This window comes from Crocodylus porosus, unplaced genomic scaffold, assembly GCF_001723895.1.
Source record: "Crocodylus porosus isolate Cpor-Errol unplaced genomic scaffold, CroPor_comp1, whole genome shotgun sequence".
Lineage (NCBI taxonomy): Eukaryota > Metazoa > Chordata > Crocodylia > Crocodylidae > Crocodylus > Crocodylus porosus.
The window spans coordinates 49,684,807-49,711,449 of NW_017728943.1; the positions used below are offsets into that span (position 1 = coordinate 49,684,807).

At 40.3% G+C, this 26,643-nt stretch overlaps 1 protein-coding gene and 1 long non-coding RNA gene across 28 annotated transcripts in view; one reads left to right on the forward strand and one right to left on the reverse strand.

Annotated features, from left to right (window-relative positions):
- Positions 1–16,931, reverse strand: part of LOC109319618 — a 38,022-nt gene extending 21,091 nt beyond the window's left edge. The window contains exon 1 of the long non-coding RNA XR_002103560.1: positions 16,708–16,931. This is a non-coding gene — a long non-coding RNA (uncharacterized LOC109319618). The remainder of the gene's footprint in view (positions 1–16,707) is intronic.
- NRXN1 (neurexin 1) overlaps positions 1–26,643 on the forward strand; it is a 1,194,206-nt gene that overhangs the window by 988,122 nt on the left and 179,441 nt on the right. For all 27 annotated transcript variants that reach the window (XM_019549307.1, XM_019549308.1, XM_019549327.1 and 24 more), the window contains one exon: positions 16,033–16,204. In XM_019549307.1, the coding sequence (XP_019404852.1) occupies positions 16,033–16,204 (172 nt within the window). The remainder of the gene's footprint in view (positions 1–16,032; positions 16,205–26,643) is intronic.

The following is a 26,643-nucleotide window of genomic DNA, read 5'->3' on the forward strand; positions in this document are numbered from 1 at the left end:
ATGTTCATCTTGTGGTCAATGATGACCCCCAAGTCTCTTTCTTCTGTAGTGCTAGCCAGCGTAGCACTGCCGAGCCTATAAGGAAGCTGCAGGTTTTTCTTCCCAAGGTGGAGAACCTTGCATTTTTTTGGTGTTAAACACCATCAGGTTCTCATTTGCCCATTTGTGTAGCCTGTCCAGATCAGCCTGGATCACCCGCCTGTCTTCTGGTGTGGGTGCTTTGCCCCAAATTTGGTGTCATCAGCGAACTTGGCCAGTCCGCTCCTGACTCCAATGTTCACATCATTAATGAAGATGTTGAACAATATGGGTCCAAGGACAGAGCCTTGGGGGATCCCACTGGTCACAGGACACCATGTTGATTGACTTCCATCAATTACTACCCTCTGGGTCTGACCACGGAGCCAGTTTCCCAGCCAGTGGATCGTGGTGGACTCAAGGCTATAATTGGCCAGTTTTGCCAAGAGGTGATCATGGGATACCAGATCAAAGGCTTTTTCAAAGTCAAGATGTATGACATCAATCTCTTCTCCCTTGTCCAGGTGATAGGTCACCTGGTCGTAGAAGGAAATGAGATTAGTCAAGCAAGACCTACCCACAACAAACCCATGCTGGCTATCCCTTAGGATGTTGGCGTCGGCCAGTCCACTAAGGATGGCCTCTTTAATGAGCTTTTTCTAAGATCTTCCCCAGGATAGAAGTCAGGCTGATGGGCCTATAGTTAGCTGGATCCACTTTCCTCCCTTTCTTAAAGATAGGCACCATGTTGGCCTTCTTCCAGTCTTTGGGCACTACACAAGAGCTCCAGGAGTTTTCAAAGATCCATGCCAGAAGCTGGGCTATGGTGCTTGCCAGCTCCTTGAGTACCCTGGGGTATAGACTGTCAGGGCTGGCTGACTTGAAGGTATCCAGCTTCTCAAGATGTTCCTTCATGAGGTCATCATTAATGGAGGGTGGGGGATCTCCCTCACCCAGACTGCCCTGTCCCATGGTGGGCATGGGCGTCCAATGGGACTGATGAAAGACTAACACCAAGTACCCATTTAATAGCTTGGCTTTTTATTGGGTGTCAGTTGCCCCATCTGGTTCAGCAGGGGTCCAAAGTTGCCCTTGCTTTTCCTGAGGCTCCCCACATATCTGAAAAAAGGACTTTTTATTGTCCTCGATGCTCGAAGCTAGTTGGAGTTCAGTTGCAGCCTTGGTTTTCCTCGTTTGCTCCCTGCAGGACCAGACCAGTGCAGAATAGTCCTCCTTGGAGGTGAATCGCATCCTCCATCCTTTGTAGGCATTTCTTTTTAGCCTCAGGAGATCTGCTAGATCTGTGGAGAGGCAGGGGGGCTGCTGTGCCCACTTGCTGCCTTTCCTCTGATATGGGATAGAATTAGCTTGTGCATTGAGGATCGCTCTCTTGAGGAGCAACCACTCTTCCTGAGCTCCTGTCCCCCTGGGGTCATGGTCCCTTAAGGCCTCACTGACAAACCTCCTCAGCTTGTCGAAGTTGGCTTTCCTGAAGTCAAGGACTTCTGTGTTGCTGACTGACTTGCCAGCTTTACGGTGGATGGTGAAGGTGGTCAGCTCGTGGTCGCTGTCACCCAGCTTCCCATCAATCACTAGGTCACCAGTTAGGTCATCCCCAGTAACAAGTACCAGGTCGAGCAGCGCTTTACCTCTTGTTGGCCCGTAGACTTCTTGAGTCAGGTAGAGGTCTTCCACGCATGACAGGAAGCTTTGCGACTGCTCAGATTTTGCTGAGTGATTCTCCCACGAGATGTCAGGGTAACTGAAGTCACCCATGACAACCATAGCCCTGGAGCATGCAGCCTCAGTCAATTCCTGGGCAAACTCCTGGTCAAGCTCTTGACTTTGGGTGGGAGGTATGTAGTAGGTTCCCACCGTTATGTCCCCTCTGCTGTGTTCCCCACAGATTTTAACCCAGAGGGTCTCCAGTCATCCACCCTGCTCACCAACATCAGCTTGCAGGGATGCATAGCTTTCCTTAACATAGAGAGCTACACCCCTGCCCCTTTTATCTACACAGTCCCTCCTGTACAGGGTATAGCCATCTATACCCATGGTCCAGTCATGGGTGAAGTCCCACCAGGTCTCCGTTATCCCTGTGATGTCATAATTATTTGCATTAAGCTGGAGGACAAGCTCCTCCTGCTCATTCCCCAAGCTCCTGGCATTTGTGTACAGGCAGGCAAGTGTCCCCTTGGGGACTCTTGCCTTGCCTATAGATTTTACCAGGGCTGGGGCAGGGGAGGGTTCCCTTAAGTGACTTGGCCTGCTGGCTTTGCAAGGGTTGCTCAGTGGGCCAGCAGTGGCAGTAGTCCCCCCAGTCCCCCAGCGGGCTTAGTTTAAAGTCTGGTGGAGCAGGTCAGCCAGTCTGGCTGAGAAGAGCCTTCTCCCCAGCAGAGGGAAGTGGAGGCCATCTCTTCCCAGGTAGTTGAAGGCTGCTATTAAATCCCCCCTCAGTCTTCTCTTCTCTAGACTAAATCAGCCCAGTTCCCTCAGTGTTTCCTCATATGTCATGTTCCCTAGCCCACTTGGATCCTGTCTGTTAGACTATGGAAGCCCCTGGTCGGAGGGCAGTAGGGCAGGGAGCCCTGAACCCACAGTCGGCAGTTCACATCCGCGCCTGCATCCCACAGGCTCTGCTCAGCCTGGCTGTACCACCTGCAGGAGTGGGGAGGGGAGGAAAAGTGTTTCAGGCTGTGCTTCTGCTGCAGCTGCTGCTGGGTCTTATAGCCCTGGCAGCTGAGGACCCCCTCCAGCAGAGTTGTGGGGGAGGCCAGGGGATTGCAGATTGGGAGTGAGGGGCACCAGCAGGGATGGGGACATGTGGGTCCAGAGTGAGGGGCACTGGCAGGGAAGGGGTAGTGTAGGTCAGGAGCGAGGGGCACCAGCAGGGCTGTGACAGATCTTTGGCTTGGGAGTGAGGGGCAGGGGCAGGGCACCGGCATATCATGGCTGCTCAGTGTTACAAAGCAGTGGTAGGGACAGCTGCAGCTGGACCTACATCCTGGTGAGCAAAGGAGGCATGGGAAGCTGATTTTCCACGATAAAAAAAACCCACAAACCAAAATCACATGGCGAAATACATAGGTAGTTAGAATTCATTTAACTATAATGATTGAGGCACTGGCAGGTTACTAAATTGCTGTAAAATTGTAAATATATCAATATAACATTGTGTTCAACTGATTCCTATATGTACAGTGGTGTTTTATTTTAATCACGGAAAAATCATGGATTTTGGGTTTTTAATCAGAGAATTTGGAATTTTTAAATGGAGAAAACCAGGGTCCCTGATCATAAATTCTATAAAACTACTGTCATGAACAAAGTTATTTGCATGCTTAAAGTATTTGTAGACTTGGGAGTGAGACTGATTGATTGAGCTGCCAATAGATAGGATGGTATGTTTTGGGTAGTGATATGGGTAAGGGAAGATTATTTTGTAGTCTAGCTATTTCTATTTTTCCATGAAATTTAGCCTCTTCCTAAATACCATCAATAAATAAAATTCAAGCTGCTATACAGGGATGAAAGTAAAATGCAGCTAGATTGCTGGATGCTTCCAAAAATAGCCCTACATATCAGCTAGTGTAGTCAGAATAATAATGAGAATCATTATTACCAGGTGTTTGCACTAGCAACTAGTAAGGTTTGTTTAGTCCTTCCACATTTTCATTTGTGCAGGCAGGATCAAGGGGTGGGGGGAGCTATTAAAGAAATGGTAACCCTAAAGAGAAGGCGTTTCTTTCTGATGGTTTTTCCCCTTTTGTAGTGTTATAACTGCTTTGACTTCAGTGGAGTTATTTATGATTTACATAATCATGTAATCTATAGATTATAGATAGTCTATAATCCTGATGAAAGAAGAGAAAAAGAGATATTGTGCAAAAATTCCAGATGTCAGGGGTGAACAGTAAATGATGTTGAAAGCATGTCTTGCTAGTCTTGGGTTGGTTTGTTGTTGTTTGTTGTTTGTTTGTTTTTTCTTGTTCTTCAATAGTAAGTGCTCCATTTACAAAATAGGTCATTAAAAATCCATTTTAAGTTATGTAAGACACAGTGACACTGAAAATAACAGCATCGTTGTGTCAATCTCCTTGTGCTCTGTGAATTACAATGTATTTTTGCATTCCTGCATCACTGTTTATTTGCATGTTGTGCCATATGTTATGAAGCAGGTATTTAGGTGCCATTATGTACAGAAAGATAGTGACACATTCTGGGCCATACCTGGCAAAGTGCTGAAGGCCATGGAAATTGTTGGTACCCTTCACTTTAGAGAGAAGTACCTCTTTTCCTCAGCTATTTAGAACATCCTAAGCCAATCTCATTTAAATCTCTGGGATAGCCAGTGGTAGTATAAGAGGGAGAAGAGAGAGCTGTAATTACCAGGCCTTTCTTTCCCCTTATAGGTACTGGTTGGATTTCACAGTCCAGTTTGATCAGTTCATGTGTTACCTGTACGTGTGTTACCTGTATGCAGAGTACGATTTTTTTATGTGTTCTGCTGTATTAAGCAATCATAAAAATGAGATCTAGTAACACTGTCAATAGAGCACTCTACTTTGCCTGTCTCAACAGACCACAAAGTAAAACTGTCAAATAGTTTTTGATTCTGCAAGATTCTCAGAATGGAAAAAAGTAAGTTGAATGGAACCAGTAACACCTCTACAGTATACATAGGATTAAAGCTTTCTGTAAGAGAACTCTTAATTGTGATGATAAGGGTAAGAACACAATTGTTAATAAAGATGGCAGCACCAGAGAACCAGCTGAAATTTGCTTCTGTACTGTGGAAGAGCAAAGTACCTTTTACAAATCTTAGTGTGACTTAAGGCATTGTTGACATTAATTTTAGGTGGAACTCTTAGCCTGTAGATTTTCTACACATTAACTCTTGAAATTAGTTTTAAGCACACTTTAGTCTGCTTTAAGTTATGCCACTGCATAGAATCATAGAAAGCTGTTAAATGAATGTGTAACCAGGGCAGGTTACTTGCCTGAGTGTCCCTGACCCTGGCAAGGCTGCTTGTATGCTGCTCTGCCCCTAGGGTTCCTGACCCTGGCAAGAAAACTTCATGTTGGTTGCCTCTCAGTCACCACTGTAGCCTCCATACCACCCGTGTAGCCATGACCTGGTCTTCTGGTTTTAAATGTAAGATAACAGAAATAAGTAAACTGCTTCCAAATAAAGTTCTCCTCCACTCTGGGTCAGTAACCCACTACAAGCTATACTTATCTCCTAGCTGTCTCAGTCTCACTCTTGGGTAGCTTAGGTGTCCATGGGTCTGGTTTTTTTGCATCCGCCTTCCCCAGGAGTGCCTCTCCCTGTACTTGAGCCAGCCTGTGCTTCTCTGGTGCTGCCCCACACAGTCAGCTTAGCTTGTTGCACTCTCTCAAAGTAACAGGAGCCTCCAGCTCCCTGTAACAGGCATGAATCCTTCTTTGTGAAGTGACTGGATTCCTGGTTTCTAGTCCCAGCTCTTCCACTGCTGTCATTATATGACTTTGGACTTGTGCAATGCAGACAGCTTATCAAAATAGTTCCCTAAGGGCTTGTCTATACACAGAAACCACTGCAGTTAAAACAATATAACCTGCAGTGTGGATGCACTTAATGTTTAAGTGTATTTATACCACAATAACTTATTCCCATTAATTTATCTTAATATCAGCATAACTGTACCTATACAAGCAATTATACCTTTTTAGGTGTTTTGGTATAAAACATGCATCCTGTCCAAAATAGTTAATTTGGTACAAAAGAGAAGGACTTTCAGTTAGTTTCCTAAATTTGGATACATTTTGCCTGATCGCATGTGTGTGTGAGTACTTGCACTTTCTAAGACCTCAGAAGCAGTATCAAAGGCCCTTTTCAGACACTGACCTTTATTGCAGTTTACTACCCAGTTTTTCATGTGATAATATGGCAAACCAGCCACAAAGATGTTCCAGATTTATGGTAGGAGTTTGTGGCTTATCTGTATCATTCTTTAATTATAATGTGTGGCACACTAAAGCCCCATTGTGGAGCTGGCATCCAGCTACACTGCCCAGCACCTGTGAACTTGAGGTGCATTTCTGCACAGAGTTGCAACATAAGGCTTTAAACTTTTGCATTGTGAGGGAAGCTTGCCCACCAAGTTTAAAGCTCCATAATTTAGTACCCCACCAGGATTTGCTGTGTGAGTTTACAGGTACCAGACAGTGGATTAGTGGGGCTGTCCCTGCCCAGCATTTGAAACTTGTGTGGTATGGATCTGCACCACAGGGCTTTCAATTTGCCATGTGGTGCAAGCCTATGCAGAAGATGGCCATCCCTACCTGATCCTTGAGTTTGGGCACAGGGCAGCCCTGGTCTCTACCTGGGACCCAGAGTTGTTCCTCATCTGACCATCAGAATCAGTCATGGGGTAGCCCTGGGCTCTAGGACACAGCCATCTCTTGTCCAACTGCTAGGATTGGATAGGAGGCAGCCCTGGCTTCAGTTTGGTCCTAAAAGTCATGTGATTGGGATCTTAGTAATTATATACCCCATACCACAAATCCCAAGTCCTGTCATAAATATCTGGCATGGTAATAGGATGTGCAATATTGAAGATCAGGCGTAATATAACGCCATTATAGTAAAGTCTACCAGGGGCCAAAGTCTCACAGGCTGGAGACCTTATAACTGGTGCACATATAACAGAGGAACTCATTGAAAAGAGGCTTGAAGAAGCAAAGCAAGGCATAGGGAGTTGCGCTTATACTGCGAGCAGTTCCTTTGACATCTTGGGTATAGTAGTTATCCTGACCAAAACTTAAAACCTGTTCTCTTTGCAGTTGTATTCTCACATGGGATAACATTATTTATCAAATTATCTGCCCACCCATAAAAAGTTAGTTCCACTAGATCCTGGAGTTTGGCACTGGGAAGTTTAAGGGCATTACATGCTACATGCTGTTTTGATGAAGAGTGCAATGTTAAGGGCTGACTAGTTAAATTGTTCCTTACTGCATATTTTGTCAAGAAAATTTAATTTTGTGTACTGCAGTAATGATGCTGAGTGGATAATAAGATGCAATATGCTGCTGTTGAGAGCTCCACACCATATGTCTTCTATAACTATTGCATTTTTGGGGTGGTTGTTAGGGTAATTGTGGCATCTCAGTAATCCATCATCAAAATAACTTGAAATAATGTAGCCATGATACATGGGACTAAAAATAATGATGCCTAAAGCTGAACAGAGGAATAGTACATTTACAGAGAATTGAAAGTGTAGTGCAAGAGTTGCAGATTTATAAATATAATCTTAAAATATTTTCACATTTTCTGCTTGCTGAGCTTTATGTGTAAATTGAATTATTATAACAAAACTTAAAGCAGTCTGGAAGGATGATTAATTTAAAATAAAAAGTGCCACAAGTTGTTACTTCATAGCAGTAAACAGCAGTTGTATCCTATTCTGATGTGCTGGGGTAGGGAATGGTTTAATGGTACATTCTCTCCAAGTTTTTTTTTGTAATGTGATCATTTATGTGGCATTTTTATAAATGAGTAGACAACTCACATCTGCTATAGATGTATCATCTCCTGCTTTTCAAAAGAAGGCCTGGTTAACGCAAACTTATTATATAGAAGTCCGTTATAAATTAGTGTGATATTGGGGCCAGTATTTCACTTGCTTTTTTTTTTAAGGGTCATTGGTTTAAAGCTTGAAGCGCCTTAATTTTTATGGAGCAACATTTAGGACTTCAGTATCTCTGGAAGTATCTGTATATATTTGCATGCATAATATTATTATAATTACAGTATTGCTGTCTACTCCTGTTTCTTATATGTCAACCAGGGGCATCTGGTAGACAGTATTTTTTTATTATTGCTGTATTGATTTATTAAAAAATAGATTATTTGATGGCACAAAATCTTAGGTCATTTAAAGGTTTAGTTTAATGCTTTCATACGGCTTCTGAATTATGGGCAATATACTCTTTAAAAAAACAAACAAACCTTATGCAGCTATTGACTCAAGACATTGAAATTAGGGGAGAAAAAAGGCTATTGATGCATGGCTGTGTATTTATGTTTAAAGATCCATTCCTTACGCATTCTTACTTATTGGCTATTATAGCAGAGAGATGTCTACCCTGGTTTGCACTCAAAACCTCAGGTGCTGTGCGAAGTACAACTAGTGTTTGTGATTCAGATCATAATTTTCCCTTGAAGTCAGTTTGAATGATTACCTAGCATTGTGCTTTGCTATTGGCTAAGACGGAGGTGTACAAAAAGAGCTGTGGGATTTAAAAGTAAGTTTTTCATTTATTTTTCTTTGCTTTCTTATGTCAGAGCCTATAGGGCTTCAGTTTTCAAGCTTTCCTCCACAACTGAGAGGGCTAGAAACTTATTATTTTAAAATGAGAAATGAGATTCTCACATAACCTAGTGCTGCAAGAGTTGGGAATGTTAAGAAAAAAAAAAATATGACACTTTTGAGAAAATAGTGAGAGTTGTCAAAAAAGAGCATCAGAGACTGCCTTTCTCTCCAAGCCCCTGGAAGTGAGATGGGAAAGGATCATTTTATCTCCCCAGCAGCTAGATAGCTCTGGCTTGAGGGGAAGGAAAGAAAAAGACATGCTGTGTGGGTGATACTTTTAATTTGTTACACCCCTCTAGCCACAGTTTGGAACAGGGCAAGTTCTTCTTATCAGAGCATATTTCCTGCACTTCAACAGGGGAACCCTTCTCACCTTCATGGTTATACCTGTGGCTGGTAGTTGTTCAGTACAGTGTTCAAGACCTACCTAAACTTTTGTATAGTGCAGCTGGCACCAATATATCATGCACTGTAATCCATGCTAGAGGGGACTTCCCTTCTTTAGCTGTGAAGTGATAAACACATTGGGGTTCAACATTTCAAAATGAAAAATGGCATGTGTGTACGTGTGCGCGCATGCACTTCAGATAATAGATTTGTGATTGTTGCATGCTTTATAGTAGAAAGATTAGCCCTTGTTACTCAAAAGCCATTTTAACCACCTTTTATAGGATCAACTTGTATACCTGAGCCCTCAAATTTTACTTATAATTTTAGATAAAATACATAAGGCCACAGGAAGACACAATAACTGAAAGAATATGAATATTAGGATTTAACTGCAGAAAGCTGACTGTACCTTGAAAATATATAAAGTTAATCTCATTTAAAAGATCTTTTCCCAGAAGCTTTATATTTTTCATTTCTTTTTCAGGAAGTAATTCCATTAGAAGCTACATACAGTAACAGTAAATATTGATGAAACATTAGATTAAAATATATACATAGTTAATCCATTAATCTCAGAGTCAGCCTGTATCTACTCAACTTTAATAGTTATCTCCTGATTTCTGAATCATTTTTACACGTGTTTGTCCTCAACGGCTTCAGTATCCCAATGATTAATTTTATCATGTACATTTACAGAATTTAGAAGATTACTCTCCAGTTAAAATATAATAAAAAAAGATATTACTTTTTAATTCAACAATAAAACTTGAGTCCAAACAAACACAGCTGGTTCTAAGAATTCGTTGTTATATTCACTATTGTGACGTACCTCAGGGAACTGAATCTATAAGATACAAGCTAGTAGGCTTAGATTATCTACTCTGTCTATTCACCTGTGGGAGTTACAGTATTATTGCTTTTCTTTGGAGTGGTTAAAGGTTGTAAGCATTATGAGCTTAGGTTATCTGGGGTCTGTTCTAAAAGTACTGTTGTGCCAAATTTGTACACACCTATGTTTGATACCAGAACTATTACTACAGAGAATACTAAAACCTTGCTGATGCTACAGGAAATATCATTATTTGGGGGCTGTTTTTTTACACTGCCATAGTTTTGACTGCATCTGAAGTTGGCAGACAGGTGCTGCTGGACTGGAATACAAGAAGAAACAAATTCTTTGCTCTCAGCTCTTGCCTTGATTTGCATTGTTCACACCCCATGTATAGATTCTCAGCCCAATATTACATTTGTCACCTATCTGTCTACTTAGTTATTTGACCATTATCACCATTCCACATTCTTCTCTGCATTTGTTTACACAAACCCCGTCCAACTGGAGCAAACCACACAAGAACTTTTAAAGATACATAGCTCATTGGTAGGGACCTACCAAATTCAGGGTGGAAGTGGGGTGCATGGTGGCTCCTTTAGTTTTGCAGGTTCTTTCGTGACACCCCCCCCCCCAACCACTCACTGCTCACTCCTGATCAGCAGGGAGGTGAAAACTGCAGTTTTAAATACGGTTCTGTTTTTGCTGCCAGGCCCTCTCGAGAAGGAGAAAAATGGCACCATATTTAAAACTATGGTTTTTGCCTCCCCACCAATTGGGAGCGAGCAGCAAGGCCCCTCTGACAATCAGTGTGGGGTGGGGGGGTGCACACAGGGGAATCTGTAAGATTAAAGGAGCTGCAAGGCACCCCACTCCCACTGTGAATTTGGTCTGTCCCTACCAATGGGCTATGTATCTTTAAAAGTCCTTGTGTGGGTCCTTCCATACTCTGAAATGTTGATGTAAGGTTTTAAATATGGATTAACTTGGTCTGTCTGCTTACGTTAAATGTATGTGTGCGTGGGTGTGTGAGAGGCAGAGAGAGAGAGCATGTCAAGTGTACGCAGGTATAAGGATTTGTGCAAATTTAGATTTATAACGGAACAGCTAGCTTCATCTTTAATTATGGAGATGAGATATCTCTGCTGGGACTCAGATACTGTTGTTACAAATAACCTAAGATAACCCAGTGCATCCTGGGTTTCCTTTCCCAGGTGTTCTCTTCTATCATGCGGCTGGTCTTGCAGCATATGCGTTACTACTTTGCAGTTCCAAATGAAGTGAGGCCTGTGAGCAGTGTTGACTACCTTTCAAAGACAGAAAGCAGCATTAGCTTTTGGCTTTCATTGTTTCAGTTGCCTCTGTCAAGAAGAATTCTGGGGACCTTTGCTGTCTTCTCAATAGTCACAGGCTGTTTTTTACCTCCCTCAGTCCCCCTTTGAATTAAGTAAAGACATGGCAGGAAAATAAATTGATCCCATTATTGCAGCCTTTCATGAAGGGGAGAATGACGCATTCAGGAGCGCAATATAAAGTATGTACACCCTTTTGGACCTCATTTGTGTGTCTTAAGTGCTGTAGAAGAGTGTGCTTGTCTGTGTGTGTAATGAGTGAGCATCAGGTTAAGCCCTGTATTTTTTACTACTGTAACTATTATCCTATTGAGGCTTGTAAAGGTTAAGAAGTGGAAATGGTATTTTAGTACACTGTAATTTTATCAATCATCTTCCTTTGCCGCCCACCTCATGGTTTGAAAAAACCCAGCAATGACTTCATAATGGGCTACAGGCCAGCTGTTTGGTTTCTCAGATTATAAGCTGCTTGGACCAACTTTTGTTCTGTTTTTGTGGCACCCAGCACAATGGGGGTCCTTAGTGCTCCAGTATTACAAAGGACAGTGTCTGTCCAGCATAATGGTCAAAAGTCAATGTTAAATATGGGAAGGACAGCACAGACGTTTTTAGGATCCTCCCAAACCACCCTCTCACATGTTCATTGGGGAATGTTTGTTTTAGTTTTATCCCTCCTATTGTGAAAAATATTTCCCTTTTAGTACCTGATTTAGAATGCCTCCTCATCATGTTCCTATTTTAGGAGTTGAATGACTTTTTTGGCTCAATTATCATATAATTCCAGCATACATTGAGTTATAATCAACAATAAAACCCATATGATTGTAATCAAGTTTGAGATGGATGTAGCATTTTACACAGTGCATGGGGGGAAGGAAAGTCCTTGTGGTGCGGACTTTTCAGACCCTGGCAGATCCTCCCCCAACTCCCTTCCCAGCTGCCTATTGCTTCGGCAGCTACCAGAGGAGAGAGGAAGAAATAGTCCTCTAGGCCAGGTGCCTGCCCATGCAGCCTAGCGTAGGGGCACCAAGGAGCTCCCACCCTGGGGGGGGCTTCCCTCCACCCCAGCTCAGGGTCCCCCAGCCAGCCCCTATACAATCCTACTCCCTTGCCATAGCTACTGGGGTCTTAGGGGTAGCCCAGGGAGCAGAAGGAAATTTCTCTGCTCCCCTGCATTAGTTTTGCCTCAGACTTGCATCAGCTAAGGCAAAACCAGCTGTGGAGGTGCAGGATAATTTCCCTCTGCACTCTGAAGCTGCCTGAGACTAGCAAGAGCTAAGGCAAGGTTTGGAAGGTGCCCCTGTTCTGGGCTGCATTGGGCAGGCATATGGCCAGGAGGACTCCTCCTCCCTCCCTTCTGTCACAGCCACTGAAGCAATCAGCAGCTGGGGAGGGGAGAGGGCTGCCAGGGTCTGAAAAGCCCACACCACAGGGGCTTTTCCTCCTGACCATGTGCTGTGTAGACCCTGACTAGGTGGGGCTGGGGATCTCCCTCTCCCCCCCACTATCCTTATGGGCTGACAGACACAGGTAGGATGCAAACTAAGAAGCAGAAGGGCAAGGCCGCCCCAGTCCATTTGGAGCATGCAGCATAAACCAGGGCTGCAAAGCACCGTGGGATGCTGGGGGATTGTGAATTAACTTGAACCAGCAAGGGATCTGGGACAGAAGTTCCATAAACCGGTTTGACTTGAATCTATTAAGTCTAATACAGGGGTGTAAGCTGTAGCCATGTTGGTCTAAGGACATTGGCAGACAAGGTTCTTTTGGTAAATCTGATCTCTTTTATTAGACCAACTTAAATAGTTGGAAAAATTCTTCTTTGCAAGCTTCTAAGTTTAAATACCCTTTTGTCAGGCTGACAGTGGGCAGGGAGATTATAGAGAGGAAGGAGAGAGACTTTTCTCTGTGGCTCTAGGAGATAGGATGAGGCGCAATGGTCTCAAACTGCCGCAGTGGGGATTAGGGAAAAATTTTTGGCTATGAGGGTTGTCAAGCATTGGAACCTTAGAGGTTACATCCCTGTAAATTTTCAAGAGCAGATTAGACAGACACTTGGCTGGGGTAGTTTAGCCAGGGGTGATCCTGCTTTGAGCAGCAGCCTAGACCTTGTGAGGACCCTTCCAGCTGTACGTTCCTATGATCCTAAACTTGAGGGAATGAAAACTTAATGTGGAGAAAGCTTATGTGGGTCTTCAGAGTTATTTGGCTGAGTGTCTGAAGGAACTGAGGTAGTCAGTATGTGAGGAGAGAATGGGTCAGTATGGAGAACTGAATTCACCCAGGCTGAGAGTCAGACACCGGGAGATGAAGAAAATGCAGACAACTAAGTAGGGGGAAGCCAGGGCTGTTGATCACTTGGGAGTGAACTAGGTCACATGGGCTGGATCCTAAAAGATGGGGGAGTGAAGAGCAGAATAGCTGCCTAACATGGTTGCTGTGGCTGTGGTTCTGGGGTAATAAGAGAAACAGCAAAATCAGAAGATGTTTTAGACAGTCAAAGTCTGGTTATGGGGCAGAGGAATTATGGAAATTGAATGCAAGGTGAAGTGAATTTCTTGGAGTAAAGACAACTGTGAAGAATCAAATGCCATTTTCAAAAGCTGTGAAACTATGCATAAAATCATCAGTAATTCAACATAAGCCTCTAATACCATCCTGTGCAATATTTCCTTTTTTATCTTAGTTTAATAATAGTAATTATTCAGAAATAAAGAATATCTTCTGTGCAAAAAAAAAAAAATTGATAAATGCTTTAGTCACTTTTTGATGAATACACTGAAATATTTTATTTATGCCCTGTTATAGCTATTTTTTAATAACTAACATCTATTATGGTATTAAACCATTTACCCATCTCAAAGAAGACCATTCCTGAATAAAACAGTCGTATCAGCCCAGTGAAGTCATCACCAGTTTTTTGTCTTGCAGTATTTATAAGGACAGTATAAGATGACAATCAACTTCAAGCCCAGAAAATGAGGTGAAGAAATATTAAACAATTCTACATTTTCTTGAAGTTTCCACCAAAATGTTTGTTTGTTTTTTTCTGGATCTTTGGACTGAGACAGAGGGGATACAAGATACTGGGCTTAGTCCTTTGAAATATGGTATGCTCTCATCTCTGACTAAAAAGTGCATGCCCTTTATCTTGCTTTTGAATGCACTTGTACAACCCCCTTGACTTCAATGACATTCTGCTGAAGTGCCAGTGCCCATGGTATAATTATGACTGGGGAAACATGGGAGTGAAAGGGACCCTCCACAGCCATTGCATACAGTCACCGGTATTTTCAGGCAAACATTTACCTAACAAATCCCCAGCACAGTCATTTGAAACAAGGCACTATATCCAGAACACTCAAGAAAACACTACAATATGCAGGAGAGCCAAGGGCGTGCCCAATGCTCAGACACTGCAATCACAAGGAAATAGTTGTTTAATAAATGTTCAAAAAACCTTAGGAAAAGTACCATGCCCCATACTTTTACAGGGAAGTGCAAAGATTTCCTTAGTCTGTGTAGTGCTTATAGTTTGAGCTAGGTAAAAAATTCTTTCCTGACTTTCAGATATGACCATGAGTAAAAGAGCAGGACTGTTTATGTAGGAACCTCTAGGTTTCTTATGTACTTACAGGACCACCATCTTATCCCAGTCAAAAATTCCTAGCCTTCTCCGTGATTTCTGAGGATGGTAGAAGCCCCTTGCCCATGCCAGGTGCATTCATGAGAGGGGAAAACAATCTTTCTTTGTCCCTACTTATGACCAGGAAAAGCCCTGAAGCCTGGGATTTCTGGACACCTACCACACCACACTTTACACTTTGTAATTCATTTTACACCTACTAATTGCTGAGCCAGAACTACTTCTTCTATCATATGATCTCTTCCATAAGCTTATCTAGTTAAATATGAAAATGATTCAGGTTTTTGGTTCTACCACCAAGCTGGACAGACTATTCCAAAGCTTTGCTTCTCTGATAATTTAAAATTTTCTAATTTCCAGTCTAAATTTATCTGTACTCAGTTTTGTAATCAACATTACCTGTGCTGGTGATGTTTTTCAGCTTGAAAAGTTCCTCACCGTCCTTAATATTCACTCCACATATGTACTTGTAAAGAGTGATCATCTCTCTTTTCAATCTGTGTTTTGCTAAACTAAACAAGCCAGGTTCCTTTAATCTTTGTTCATAAGAAAAAGTCTTGGTTTGCGTAAACAGTTTATTGGTCCTTCTTTGAACTCTTTCCATTTTAAGTTAACCTTTTTTGAACATTGGTGACCAGAACAACACACTGTATTCTAAATAGGGTCTTATCAATGCCTTGCACAATGTACCATTACATCTTTCTCTCTGCTGCATACACCGGCTGGGATTGTGTTAGCCTTTTTCATAGCTGCGTAGTTCCTATTTTGTGTGTGAATTCGTTCAATAGACAAGGATGGAGGGGCCTCTTACGACAGGATCAGATTCCGTGTTTATGTGGAATTGATACTCTTTGCACAAGTTACAAATAAACGTAATCCCTTTATGGATATAATCCTGAAAATCCTTATTCACTGCCTGATCGCCACTGAGTAATTGTATTGAATTTAGCCAGGACTGCTATAAGTATAGTCAGGTGTGTGGGTAAGGGATTGCAGCAATGCGTCTAGTTTTCCAAGTCATAAAATCTTCATTCTTGCTGATGAAAAAGTAACAATTGCTGACTTTTTCTATTTTTAAAGCCTATGAAATATAAAAGGTTATTTAATGCTCATGGAGAGGAGGAGGAGGAGACAAAGATGAACTTTGCTTGAGCTTTTTTTTCTTCCTCCTTGTTTTTACCTCTGGGAAAAGACAAACTCAATCTGATGAAAGTAACTGATTTGGAATATCAATTATCCATGAAAGAGATGTCCCAGACTCAGTGAACTGTCAGGAGGATTGTCACTACCACATGCATGCCTTCAGAAGTTAAATCTGAGGAGACAAGCTGTTGTTAGGAATCTTTCCCTGTACAGCATACTGCCTCTAATGTTCACTAAAACAGCTCTTAATTAGTATTTATTTTTTCTTTCTCCCCTTCCAATTTTTTTATGCAGCACCAAGGAAAAATTGGAGTTAAATTTAATGTTGGAACTGATGACATCTCTATTGAAGAGGTCAACGCAATCATTAATGATGGAAAATACCACGTAGTACGTTTTACAAGAAGTGGTGGTAATGCCACATTACAGGTGGACAACTGGCCCGTTATAGAACGTTACCCAGCAGGTAAGGGAGTAAACGCATACTTCTGCATTAATGGGTTGGATATTCAGAAATGAGATTGTTCTGCCTCTGTTTTCATAGTTTTAGCTTCTTCAAGATGATTTAATAATTAATTGGGTAAAGAATCGTGAGCAGAAATGCAGTTTGTTATGATGACATTTCCTGAGTGAACAAAAAAGGCACATTTTATCTTTTGCCAAATTTAAAACATCAGTGAAACTGGAGAAATGTAAATGTCAGGCACAAAACAGTCAAGGTTTTGACTTTTTCTTTTCTCTCTCTATGTTCTTGTCTGTTTTTATTGGACGATTGTATTTGGATAAAGAAAAGGCTTTGACAAAAGCAACATAGGCCAAAAACAACAGCAAAAACAACTCTTAGTGTGGGGGAAAAAACTTTTGTTCAAGAAAATGTTGCATGCATTCTTTTAGTAACTTCAGGTTTGAAACTTGGATAATAAACAAGTATTAACTGCAGACAGAGAGAGATGGTACATCAGTACTTACCTGTATTAAAGTGCAGTCAATTAAGTCCAGTATAGGAATTCCGTCCCTCAAAACCTTTAGCTCTGCAAGTGAGTAAACTTCAATGAGGTCACTTGCATAAAAGAATTTCCTGGATCAGGCCCAAATGTGCATTGAAGGAACATTGCCCCACTCCCCACTTTCCTTTCCTGCCTCCCTTCCCATCTTTTCTATTCTGATCACTCACTGCACTGTATACATTGCCGTATGCTATTCTTTTGCAGCATCTGATGAAGTGAGCTCAAGTTCACAAAATCTTATGCTCACTATATAACTTATTTACTTAGTCCATAAGGACAGTATCTGTACTTATTTGTTAAAAGCAACAGGTCATACAGTTATGCAATATATTTCTAATTTAAAGGATTGTTGAGTCATTAACAATAATTTGCAAGCCTGCACATTATCTATTAATTATTTTTGTATTTGGTTATGTATTATTAAATTAAAGGCAGCAAGCCAGACATATAAGTGAAAGCTGTTCTGGTTTGCTTATTTGCTACATGGTTTTTTATAGCTAAGAATAAATGGTAGGCCTGATTTATGTTTAAAAATAATCTTCCCTTTAAAGTAGGATCCATGATTTATAATATAAGGAATACACAATGCATTTCCTGTGCTAAGTATTAATTTGTTTTGGTTGCATAAACTTTTTTCTTTGCATTTGAATGGCTCTCCTCAGTTACACATGTAAGGAATAGAAGAAACCATAGGTAAACAGTCACCTGCAGGTCAAATCTGGGACAGCGTTCATAATTTAAAATAAAAATGGAACTTGAAATATAAGGTGGGTGCATATAAACACAGATGCCTGTGGTCTGTGTGGTAATACATGCAGCAAAATTTCAATTCTTGCTATTCAGTTAAGGGTGAGAGATTAGTGGAATACACAGTGTTTCCTTAAAGAAACAATGAAATATGTATCATGTAAACTTTCAGATATTTATGTTGCATTCTAAAGGAAAAAATAAAGAATATTAAAATAGCTGTAACTTTCTCCATTTTTTTTAACTTTAGTAGGGATTTGGGAAGGGAAGGCTGAGGTAAGAGAAAGTTGAGTGGGACTATTAATTGATTAACAGGGAAATGATTTTGAGAGAACGTTGGTGAGAGCTTTTGTTTGTGTAAGATAATACCTAGGAGGTGGCATTATATTCATTTGCACTAGCTGTCACGTCTCTTTTGAAGCTCTGAAGTGGTCAGCCATGATGATACTAAACTGCCTGAAGGTATGCAGAACTCATTCATTCCAAACAGATATCAACACTGTATATACTGATTAAAAAAAACCCAAAAAAACCATAAGCACACTAATAGCCTCATTGTGTGAAATGAAAGCATGAAGGAGTAGACCTCCAGCACTAAAAAATCAGTATGTGGAAGACTGTTATTCCCTTTTAAAAATAAGTGACCACATTCACACCCAAAATTTTAATTATGTTTTTTTTACTTGGAGTCAATGTGCATAGCTTCTTTGTGCTAAAGATAATGATCATTCTCCATACTGAAATGAAAAATGCATAGATAGTGACCTCTGGATGCTGCAGTCCCTGCAGTGTCAACTGATAAAAGGATAACATTTTTTTTTTCATGAGGGGAAAAAACCCTCAAAAATGCTGTGTGGAGATAGGGTTTCTAGAAACTTTAGGGAAGGGAGGGGAGACTATTTTTGCAGTGTTTGTTCATATTTTAGCAGTCAGTCTCCACTTACTAAATTAAAGTCAATTAAAATATTGCCTGAACCTTACAGAACTGTTGTTGGAACATCGTATTGCCCTTCTGCAGCCTATCTCATCACTTGCTAAAGCTGTTTCCTATTTTCCCCTTTATTTCCTCCTCACATAACGTCATCTTTTCCATATTCCTATTTATTTTTTCATGTTATATCATCTAGTTTATAGCTCTTGCTATACCTTTCTTCAGACTGGGATAGTTTTTTCATAGACTTAGATTGATGCATCAATTAGAGAGAGGTCAACCCAGCTCAAAAGAGTGTTAATCTCTGAACTATAAATGCTTCCGACAACTGCAAGGTTGATTTATCTCTGAAGACGTAAATAGTACCGCATTAAGAGCTCTCAGTCCAGTTCTTCAGAAAACAAGATTTCTAGAAGTGAAGTCTAAAAGATCTTAAACACTGCAGTTTGGCAGTGCTGTGTCCTTTTCAGATATGCTGCTGTTGGTATTTTAGAGAGAGATGAAAACCTAGCAGTTCTAGCTAGCCAGTGAACTTGGTGATACCTTCAGCTTTTGAGGAGGACCCATTGTAGTGGTTCCCTGCATTATGGACCAAATTCTAGTCCTAATAATAAGTTCTAATCCTCAAAGGGAACTTACAAAACACCTTTCATAGATGAGCCGACAAACTTCACTTCATAAATCTACTGGGTACAAAAAATCATGGACTCAATATAGAGACTGAATTTATGACACATTACCACTGGCCTGATATCTGATTTACCAGATACCTGCCAGACCTGACCTTGTACCCTCTTCTTCCTCCCCCTCCCTTTCCGCCACTCCCCCTCCTTTTCTACCCTTTGTATTTCTAATTTCCAGCCATTTACTTTTCAACAGACAGCCTCTTTTCTACCTTGGAAAACTACTACTGTAGAATCGCCCTTACTTACCTTTGGCATTTCCCACTTGTTTTTACCCCTTCCCTTCCTTGTTCTACCTCTTGTTTTCCTAATTTCCACCTATTTACATTCTCACTGACATCCTGTTGCACTTTTAGCTTCTTTCATTCCTTGAAGTCTCAGAACAGCAGAGACTTCCTATGCCTGAAGAAGGGTGATTGCACCCAAAAGCTTGCAAATAACTTTTCCCCGACTACTCAGTTGGTCTAATGAAATATATCATATCTGCTCAAAGAACCTTTTACCAAATTTTATCTTTTGCCTTCATGTAGTCTCATTAACTTTCATTTTAGTGCCAGAGGTAATATTTTTGACACTTTTTCTCTTTTCTGAGATTTTTATTTCTAGTAAATGTTAATTTGTATATACGTTTGTATCTAAACACAGGTTTATCGCCTTTATTTGTTTCTGGACTGTTTAAGTAAGAATAAACTAAATTGGCAGTTTAGTTAATTGATCTGTTATTTTTAAATGCAGTGATTTGATTTTTCTTTCAAACCGTTAGAAAATCTTCCTGACAGTTGCCTACAACACAACATCTGATGAATTTTTCTTGTGTTACTTTACAAAAAGAAAGGTTACATTCTGCATTACATTTTTATTTTAGTTAAAACAGTTGCCCACGATCAAACATTGTATTTTTTCAATCAGGAGTCTAAAAGATATCAGTTGAGGATTTTCTTGAGGAAAGTTCTGTTTATAGACTTAGGCTGGTTTTAGTTTCATTGCCCATGTAATCTCTATCAGCTACCATCCACTTTTTCCAGAATGTTTTTCTTTCTCTTGCTGTTCCTCCTAGCAATTGTAGAAAAATTAATCAACAGTTGTTGTTGAGTAAACAGTTTAGCTACCACTTCAAGCTAGGCTCTCATTGTCTGACTGTAGGTTGACTAGAGGTTAGGAAAAAAGTGATCATGCACAATGCTTCCAGGACTGTTTCTGAATTTTACCCTATGACTGATTAATGCAAAGGACAGAAACAGTCCTAAGAGTAGAAACTGGAATCAATGCTCCCTCCCAGGTGACTGCCCTAACTACATGGCTACAGAAGTATGCTCCCTCTTGAATACTCTTTCTTGTCTAATGAAGCTTGAACTATTTTCTCCCCAGTGATGCAGCCTCAGCAAGAAGGATGCAAAATGTCTTAGTATAGAATAACCAAAAACCTGGTGATTAGGACTCCCTCAGACTGAGGAGATCCAAATTCCTATATTTCAGGAGGAAATAATTCAACCTGGGTCTGCCACATACTGGGAAGGTCCTTGTAACACATCACCAAGCTATAATATAAAATGCTAAACATAAAATATATATCACCAACTCTTCTTTCTCTAACCATGTCTTAAAAGAAAATATATATCACCAATTCTTCTTTCTCTAGCTGTATTTTAAAAGAAAGGAAGAAACCACCACTGCCTTTTGTATATCTCAGTGTGTGTTGTGCATGTTTTGAGGTGGTCTACCTAACCAAGTCCCTCAGAAGAATTAGCTGTGGGGATGACTAGTTTCTGATCCAAATAGGCTTAACCATGAGATCTAGTCATTGAGCTGCTCATCTCTTTCAAGATTGGAGCTGTTCTAGCTGCAGAAACACAGCTCTAAGCACCTGAAAAATTTTAAAGTAAACAAGGAAGGCACATATCCACTGCTGCAATGTCCAGATTTTGTCAGCAGCTGATCAGAGCTTTTCAGGCATAATTTTGCATTTTGATTGACTTCTCAGGCCCCAATTTAGACCCCTAGCTTCTTTTGTGGACCTGGCCCAAAGATGCAAGATTGTCCTCTCATTAAAGAAAGCATCAGAACTATGCAGTGTTCTTCACTGTCTGCTCCCTGTTAAATTTACAATTTATTCCAGTTTTTACTGAATATTTTGAGCTTACTTGCTGACTCTTAGGCATTTGCTTGGAAATGGGATGAATTATGGTTCTGTATTTCACAACTGACAAAACGGTTAATTGAGAAGGTTTAGGCAGAATAGTTCAAATAATTTTCTAATAGGCAATAAAATGTAACAGGCTAGCCCTGCACTAAACTAATGCATCCCTATCTTTTAAAATAAATTGGCACTTGTATATTATATCCCTTGTTAATGATGACTGACAACTGTCTGCACCTCCCTAATGAACGTTGCTATCTCTTTTTTTTCCCTTTTCTTGTTGCTCTTTCCTGTATATAGTAATACGCTTTCTTCTTGCTTTATCCCTGACAGCTAAGGATTTGGAAAAGCTGATGCTGTTCTTAGGACTGTCTCTTGGTCTTGGGGACTATAGAGCTTCTGATCAAATCGGAAAGAATCGAAAGTCAGGAATAGTGACATAATCTCTAGATCCTATCCTGATGCTAGCCTTGGGCCCTTTCCACCAGGATGTGACATATACTGGTCATGCCAGCAGTCTGATATCCATACCTGCAACATGTCTCAGTTTAAGATATATGTTTAAAGCAGTTATTCTTAACCTTATTATAGTCAAGGCACCCCTCATTAGACTCAGAGCACCCATTGGAAAATGCTAGCTCTTAACTTTTACTCATTTTGACTGCAGAAAAATAGTAGAGTGATTATTTTTTTCACAAAGGCCACAGAAAGACTACAGCAGGTCAGAATGTTTTTGATATTATCGATACCTATTTGAAATCTCAGTTTATTTTGTGAATTATGTAGGTGTTTGCATGCCTACAAGTGCTAGTATTGTGTGGTACCTTTGAAGGTATCTTGGAACACCCCAGCATGCCATAGTACTCTGGCATCACTAGCTTAAAGTTAGACATAGTTACATGTAAATGTTCATTTACATGCAACTCAAACCTCATTTCCATCTTCATATCCTAACTGCTTTAGAATGGGAAAAATACCAAACGAGTGAAAAAGTCCCAAAGTCAAATCTGCACATCCATCTGATGAGAAATACCTTTTAGATCCAAGCCCTGGATGCAATCTGAATCCGTTCAGAATGTCAGTTCCTTGGGTCAGGTCTGATTGCCAGGTGAAATTATTGAAATCTCTCAAACTAGTACCAGTCTAGCAAATTATCCATGATTTTGCTAGATAGTCTAATAAAATGTAGTGGCACTTCATTGCCTATTGTAGCTGCCTCTGCCAAGTCCCAAATAGCTCATCATGGAGCATGAAATGCAGGTGAAACATATAGGCCTCCTTCACTGATTGCAGCTGTTCTAGGATAATCTTCTAAACTACCTAGGGCCACTACTGTAAGATCATGGAGCCTCAGGATATTCTCTATATTAAGACAGCATAGATATGAAATGGTATCCATTTCAGTCTCAGATGAGATGTGAAGTAGATTCTCCTCTTCTCTTTGACCAGTGAGAGACATCCATCTTACCTTCCTTTTCCCTGTTTCTGTTTTCCTCTGAGGCAGTTTTTCTATATGCTACAGGGTACACGTCCAGCTCTCTTGCTTCCATATCTTCTCCTTTGCTGCTTTAAGGAAGGTTTTCACATTCCTATTTCCGCTGTCTCTACCCATAGGACTGATTCAGCAAGGGATGATGAAGAATCAGCTATTCTGATTGCTTGCAAAACTAACAGACTTGGGGTAATTGTCCCTTTTTCTTGTGTGGGACAAAGCCCTTGAAGTAAAGTCCAAAGACAAATGTCCAGCTGTGTAAACCTCACATCAGGGTGGAGGCTTCAGATGGAATAAACTTACTGCCAACTAAGCTTCTGGCCAGTATGAGATGGATCTAGATTATCTAGTGTTCCTGAGCTCCTTTTAATTTTCAGGGATTGATAAAACAGTGCATTTGTCATGATAATTAACCGTTCACCTAAAGATTATGATTCCAAAGAAAGCAAGAGGCAGGCTGAACTCCCATGAATTCTTCTTCTAGGAGAACAAAGGCAAAACATTATGCAATATTGGGGAGAGAGGGTGCTCTGCATGAGGAAGGGTTTGTTCAGTATATGTGCCTTGATGGCATCTGGTTCATGAACCTGGTGCAGAAGGAAGGAAGCAAGATATCAATCAGTCTGCAGTACTATGATTTATCTAGTAGGCTTGACTCTGTGTCCTGGGAGCCAGAACTTATCCATGATGCATTTCTTATGTCTAAGGAGTAAGCTTTTCATTGGTTTTACGAATTTCATCACAGTGCCTGGGAACTAACTTCTAAATCTACAATGGATGTACAGGTGATAATGGTAGGTAAGAGAGAACCAGGTAACATAATTTCTTTTCACAAAGGCTTTGACAGAACCCCATATATGAAGGCATCAGACTGAAAATAAGGAATGTATATGGGGAAGGGGCAATAATTTATGTGGGAAATGCTCTTTCCTGTTTCCCACTAGAACTCAAAAAAAACCCCATGGGTCAGATTGTCAGCTCCTACAAAACACTAAAATATATTCATTTCTACAAAGCTACCATAAGTGTACAGTAATGGTAAAACAGGGAAAATATTTGATAGCAACATTTGGCACAGATTTAGGTTGGTCAAGACTAGAGAAGACTTCTTTAAAGATGCAGATAGGTAGGTCTTAACAGAGGTGAACATAAAGTGGTCAACCTACTATGCTTTTCTTGCACATTTCAATTTATGTACACCTTTATTAAAAATCTGAACGTATTCCAGATGAGATTTCCCAATGTGATGAAAACATTTCTGACTCTACTGCAAATATTCCTCATGATACAACCTGTCAGGATCTTGTTTGCCTCTCGGCCACATTGTGTTGGTGATTCATAGTCATCCAACAGTTGACTAATATATCCAGAGCTTTCTCTCTTTTTCTCTTTTCCAGCTGATAAATTCCCAATTTACAGCAAAAGTTCTGGTTACAAGCCCCCGAGGGTATACTTTTTCACTTTGTGCTGTTGAATTTTATCTCAGTTCTGTTACTCCAGACCTAAAGTTCATCCAGTTCTTCCCTATCCTCTTCTGTATTAACAACAAATGCTTTATGGTGACAATGACTTCTGATTTTGTTTTCTTTGCAAACTGTATTGGTTCTGAATGCTATCTTAAGGTCTCAGAATGAAGTCACCAAACTTGTATTGTTACCACAGTGTTGAACTCAACCACATTTTATTAATGACGGCTTGATGCGCAGACCAACACTTGGCTTTATGTTTTAGTATCTAGCTCTTTTATGTCTTTAGCCAGATGCCATTACTCATAAGGCTACCTGGAGAGCTTTAAAAAAATAGAGACTAATCTGCTTGTTCTCTTCTTAGTCAGCACTCCATTATCAAGTATGCATCTGTGTGTAGTGGTAACTCAAAAGTTTGCTTGTATCAATAGAAAAATCCTACTCCTGTGGACTGTGAATATAGCATCACTGACATCTTTGATTTCACTTTTCAAAGGTGTCTCCTGAACTTCTGGCAAGAGTGCTACTGACACTTCATTACACGTGGATGATCAGCTTCTCCAAGAAGCTAAAAACTGATATCCTCTGAAGTATTGGTAGAAAGAAGAGTCCAATACATTAACTGTCTTAAGGAGTCTATTCAGAAAGATGTTTGGAGGGTGGTCTAAAATATCTAGTTTCACTTGATATCGAGTCTATCCATAGGTAATGGGACCCTGTGTATCAACCTCTATATCTGCATGTCAGACAGTCCAATAATCTAATACTTTTCCTTTCAGTGCAATCTGTTGTTATCTGCCCTTCAGGCGGTTTCTTACCTACCTAACAATTCTTGTGTTAATCCCCATCTTCTTTGGCTTAACTAATCATTTTCCATGTGGCACCATAACAAATGCTTTACTGAAGTCTAGGTGGATTAGATCTATAGCCTTTCCTTTGTCTAGAAAATTGGATCTCTTATCAATGAAAAATATCAAGTTTCTATGGAATGATTTAACTTTAGAAATACGTGTCACATTTTATCCTGTTTTTCAGTTACCTAAACATCTTTTATTAGTCTTTTCTTCAAAATTTAGAAGTCTCACATACTTTTGATTAGGTAGATGATTGGACCACTTTTTTTTTTTTTGGTCAAACAGTAGCTTTCCCATTCTCCAATCATGATTTTACTTTCATCAAAAAAAAAATATTTTATATCTTTGTTCTTAGATCTGTGATACCATGTGCCCTCCCCCCACCCCCAAAAAAACAAACAAACAAGGAAAATATTGTGTAAAGTATTTGGTTCCCCAGACTAAAGTGCTTGAAGTTCTTGGAGGCTAGTTTTCCCAACTTAGTTGGGGTCATTCCTGTTAGTATTTCTTCATTTCCTATAGCCATCTTTTCTTTGTACTTGTAGTCAGGAAGAAGAATCTGTCGGTTTAGTTTTGGGGCTTCCTCACTACATATCCCCACTTTAAATTCATCTTTCTCTTTTTCTTTATATGGTTAAAGAATCTTTTGCTATTTGTTTTAATATTCTTTTTAACCTGTAACCTGGCTTGACTTTTGATAGATCTCACTTTATACCTACATGTTTTTAATTTCTAAGACACAGCTCTCTTTCCTAATCAGTCACTTTTTCTGTTCCTTGAAGGGTCTTTCCTTACTCTGAATATGCCTTTTTGAGATGCCTATTTATTTAGTTAAGCCCAGAGTATGATTTTTTTTTTTTAACTCTTGTTTGGGATGTATGTTCCAAGTGATTTTTGCCCATTTCACTTTAAAAAGAAAAATTGCAAGTATTCTCCGTGTTTGAGTCCAGGAGTTCTTTAATACAGTTGGCTTCACTAACTAGCTCTCTTAGGCCTTTTGCATGTTACATTTATCAGGCAATTCATGTGTTAACTGTGTGATAAATTGTAACACACCACAGCTTGAACTTAAGTATCATATGATAAAATACCAAACCAGCCACAAAGATGTTCTGCATTTAACAAACATCTTTGTGGCTGTTTTTTATCACCCTTTAATTTGAACATTTGGCATATTAAAGCCCTACTGTGCAGCCTGACTTTAAAGGTGCCAGCCCACGGGGAGCCAACGTGTTGGCAAGTTTCAAATCAATATTATAGGGTTTTTAATGTGTGTGCAGGCACTGAGCTGCATATATCAGGTTTAAACTTGCCAATGCATGGGGAGCTCATTCGGCTTTCACGTACTGGAACCCTTAAAGCCATGCCGAGCTTTAAAGGTGCCAGTGTATGTGGGCTCCTGTACACATGCGGGGAAACTGCTCTGATGTGTTATAATTACAGCACATTGGAAGAGACTTGATTAACTGAGCCTGCTGGAGTGTCATAATTACTACACTCCGGCAGACTTCAGCATCATGTGTATCAGTGTCCTCATACTGAAAAATGGCAGTGGGGCACTTTGAATTAAAGCTCATTTGAGCTTTAG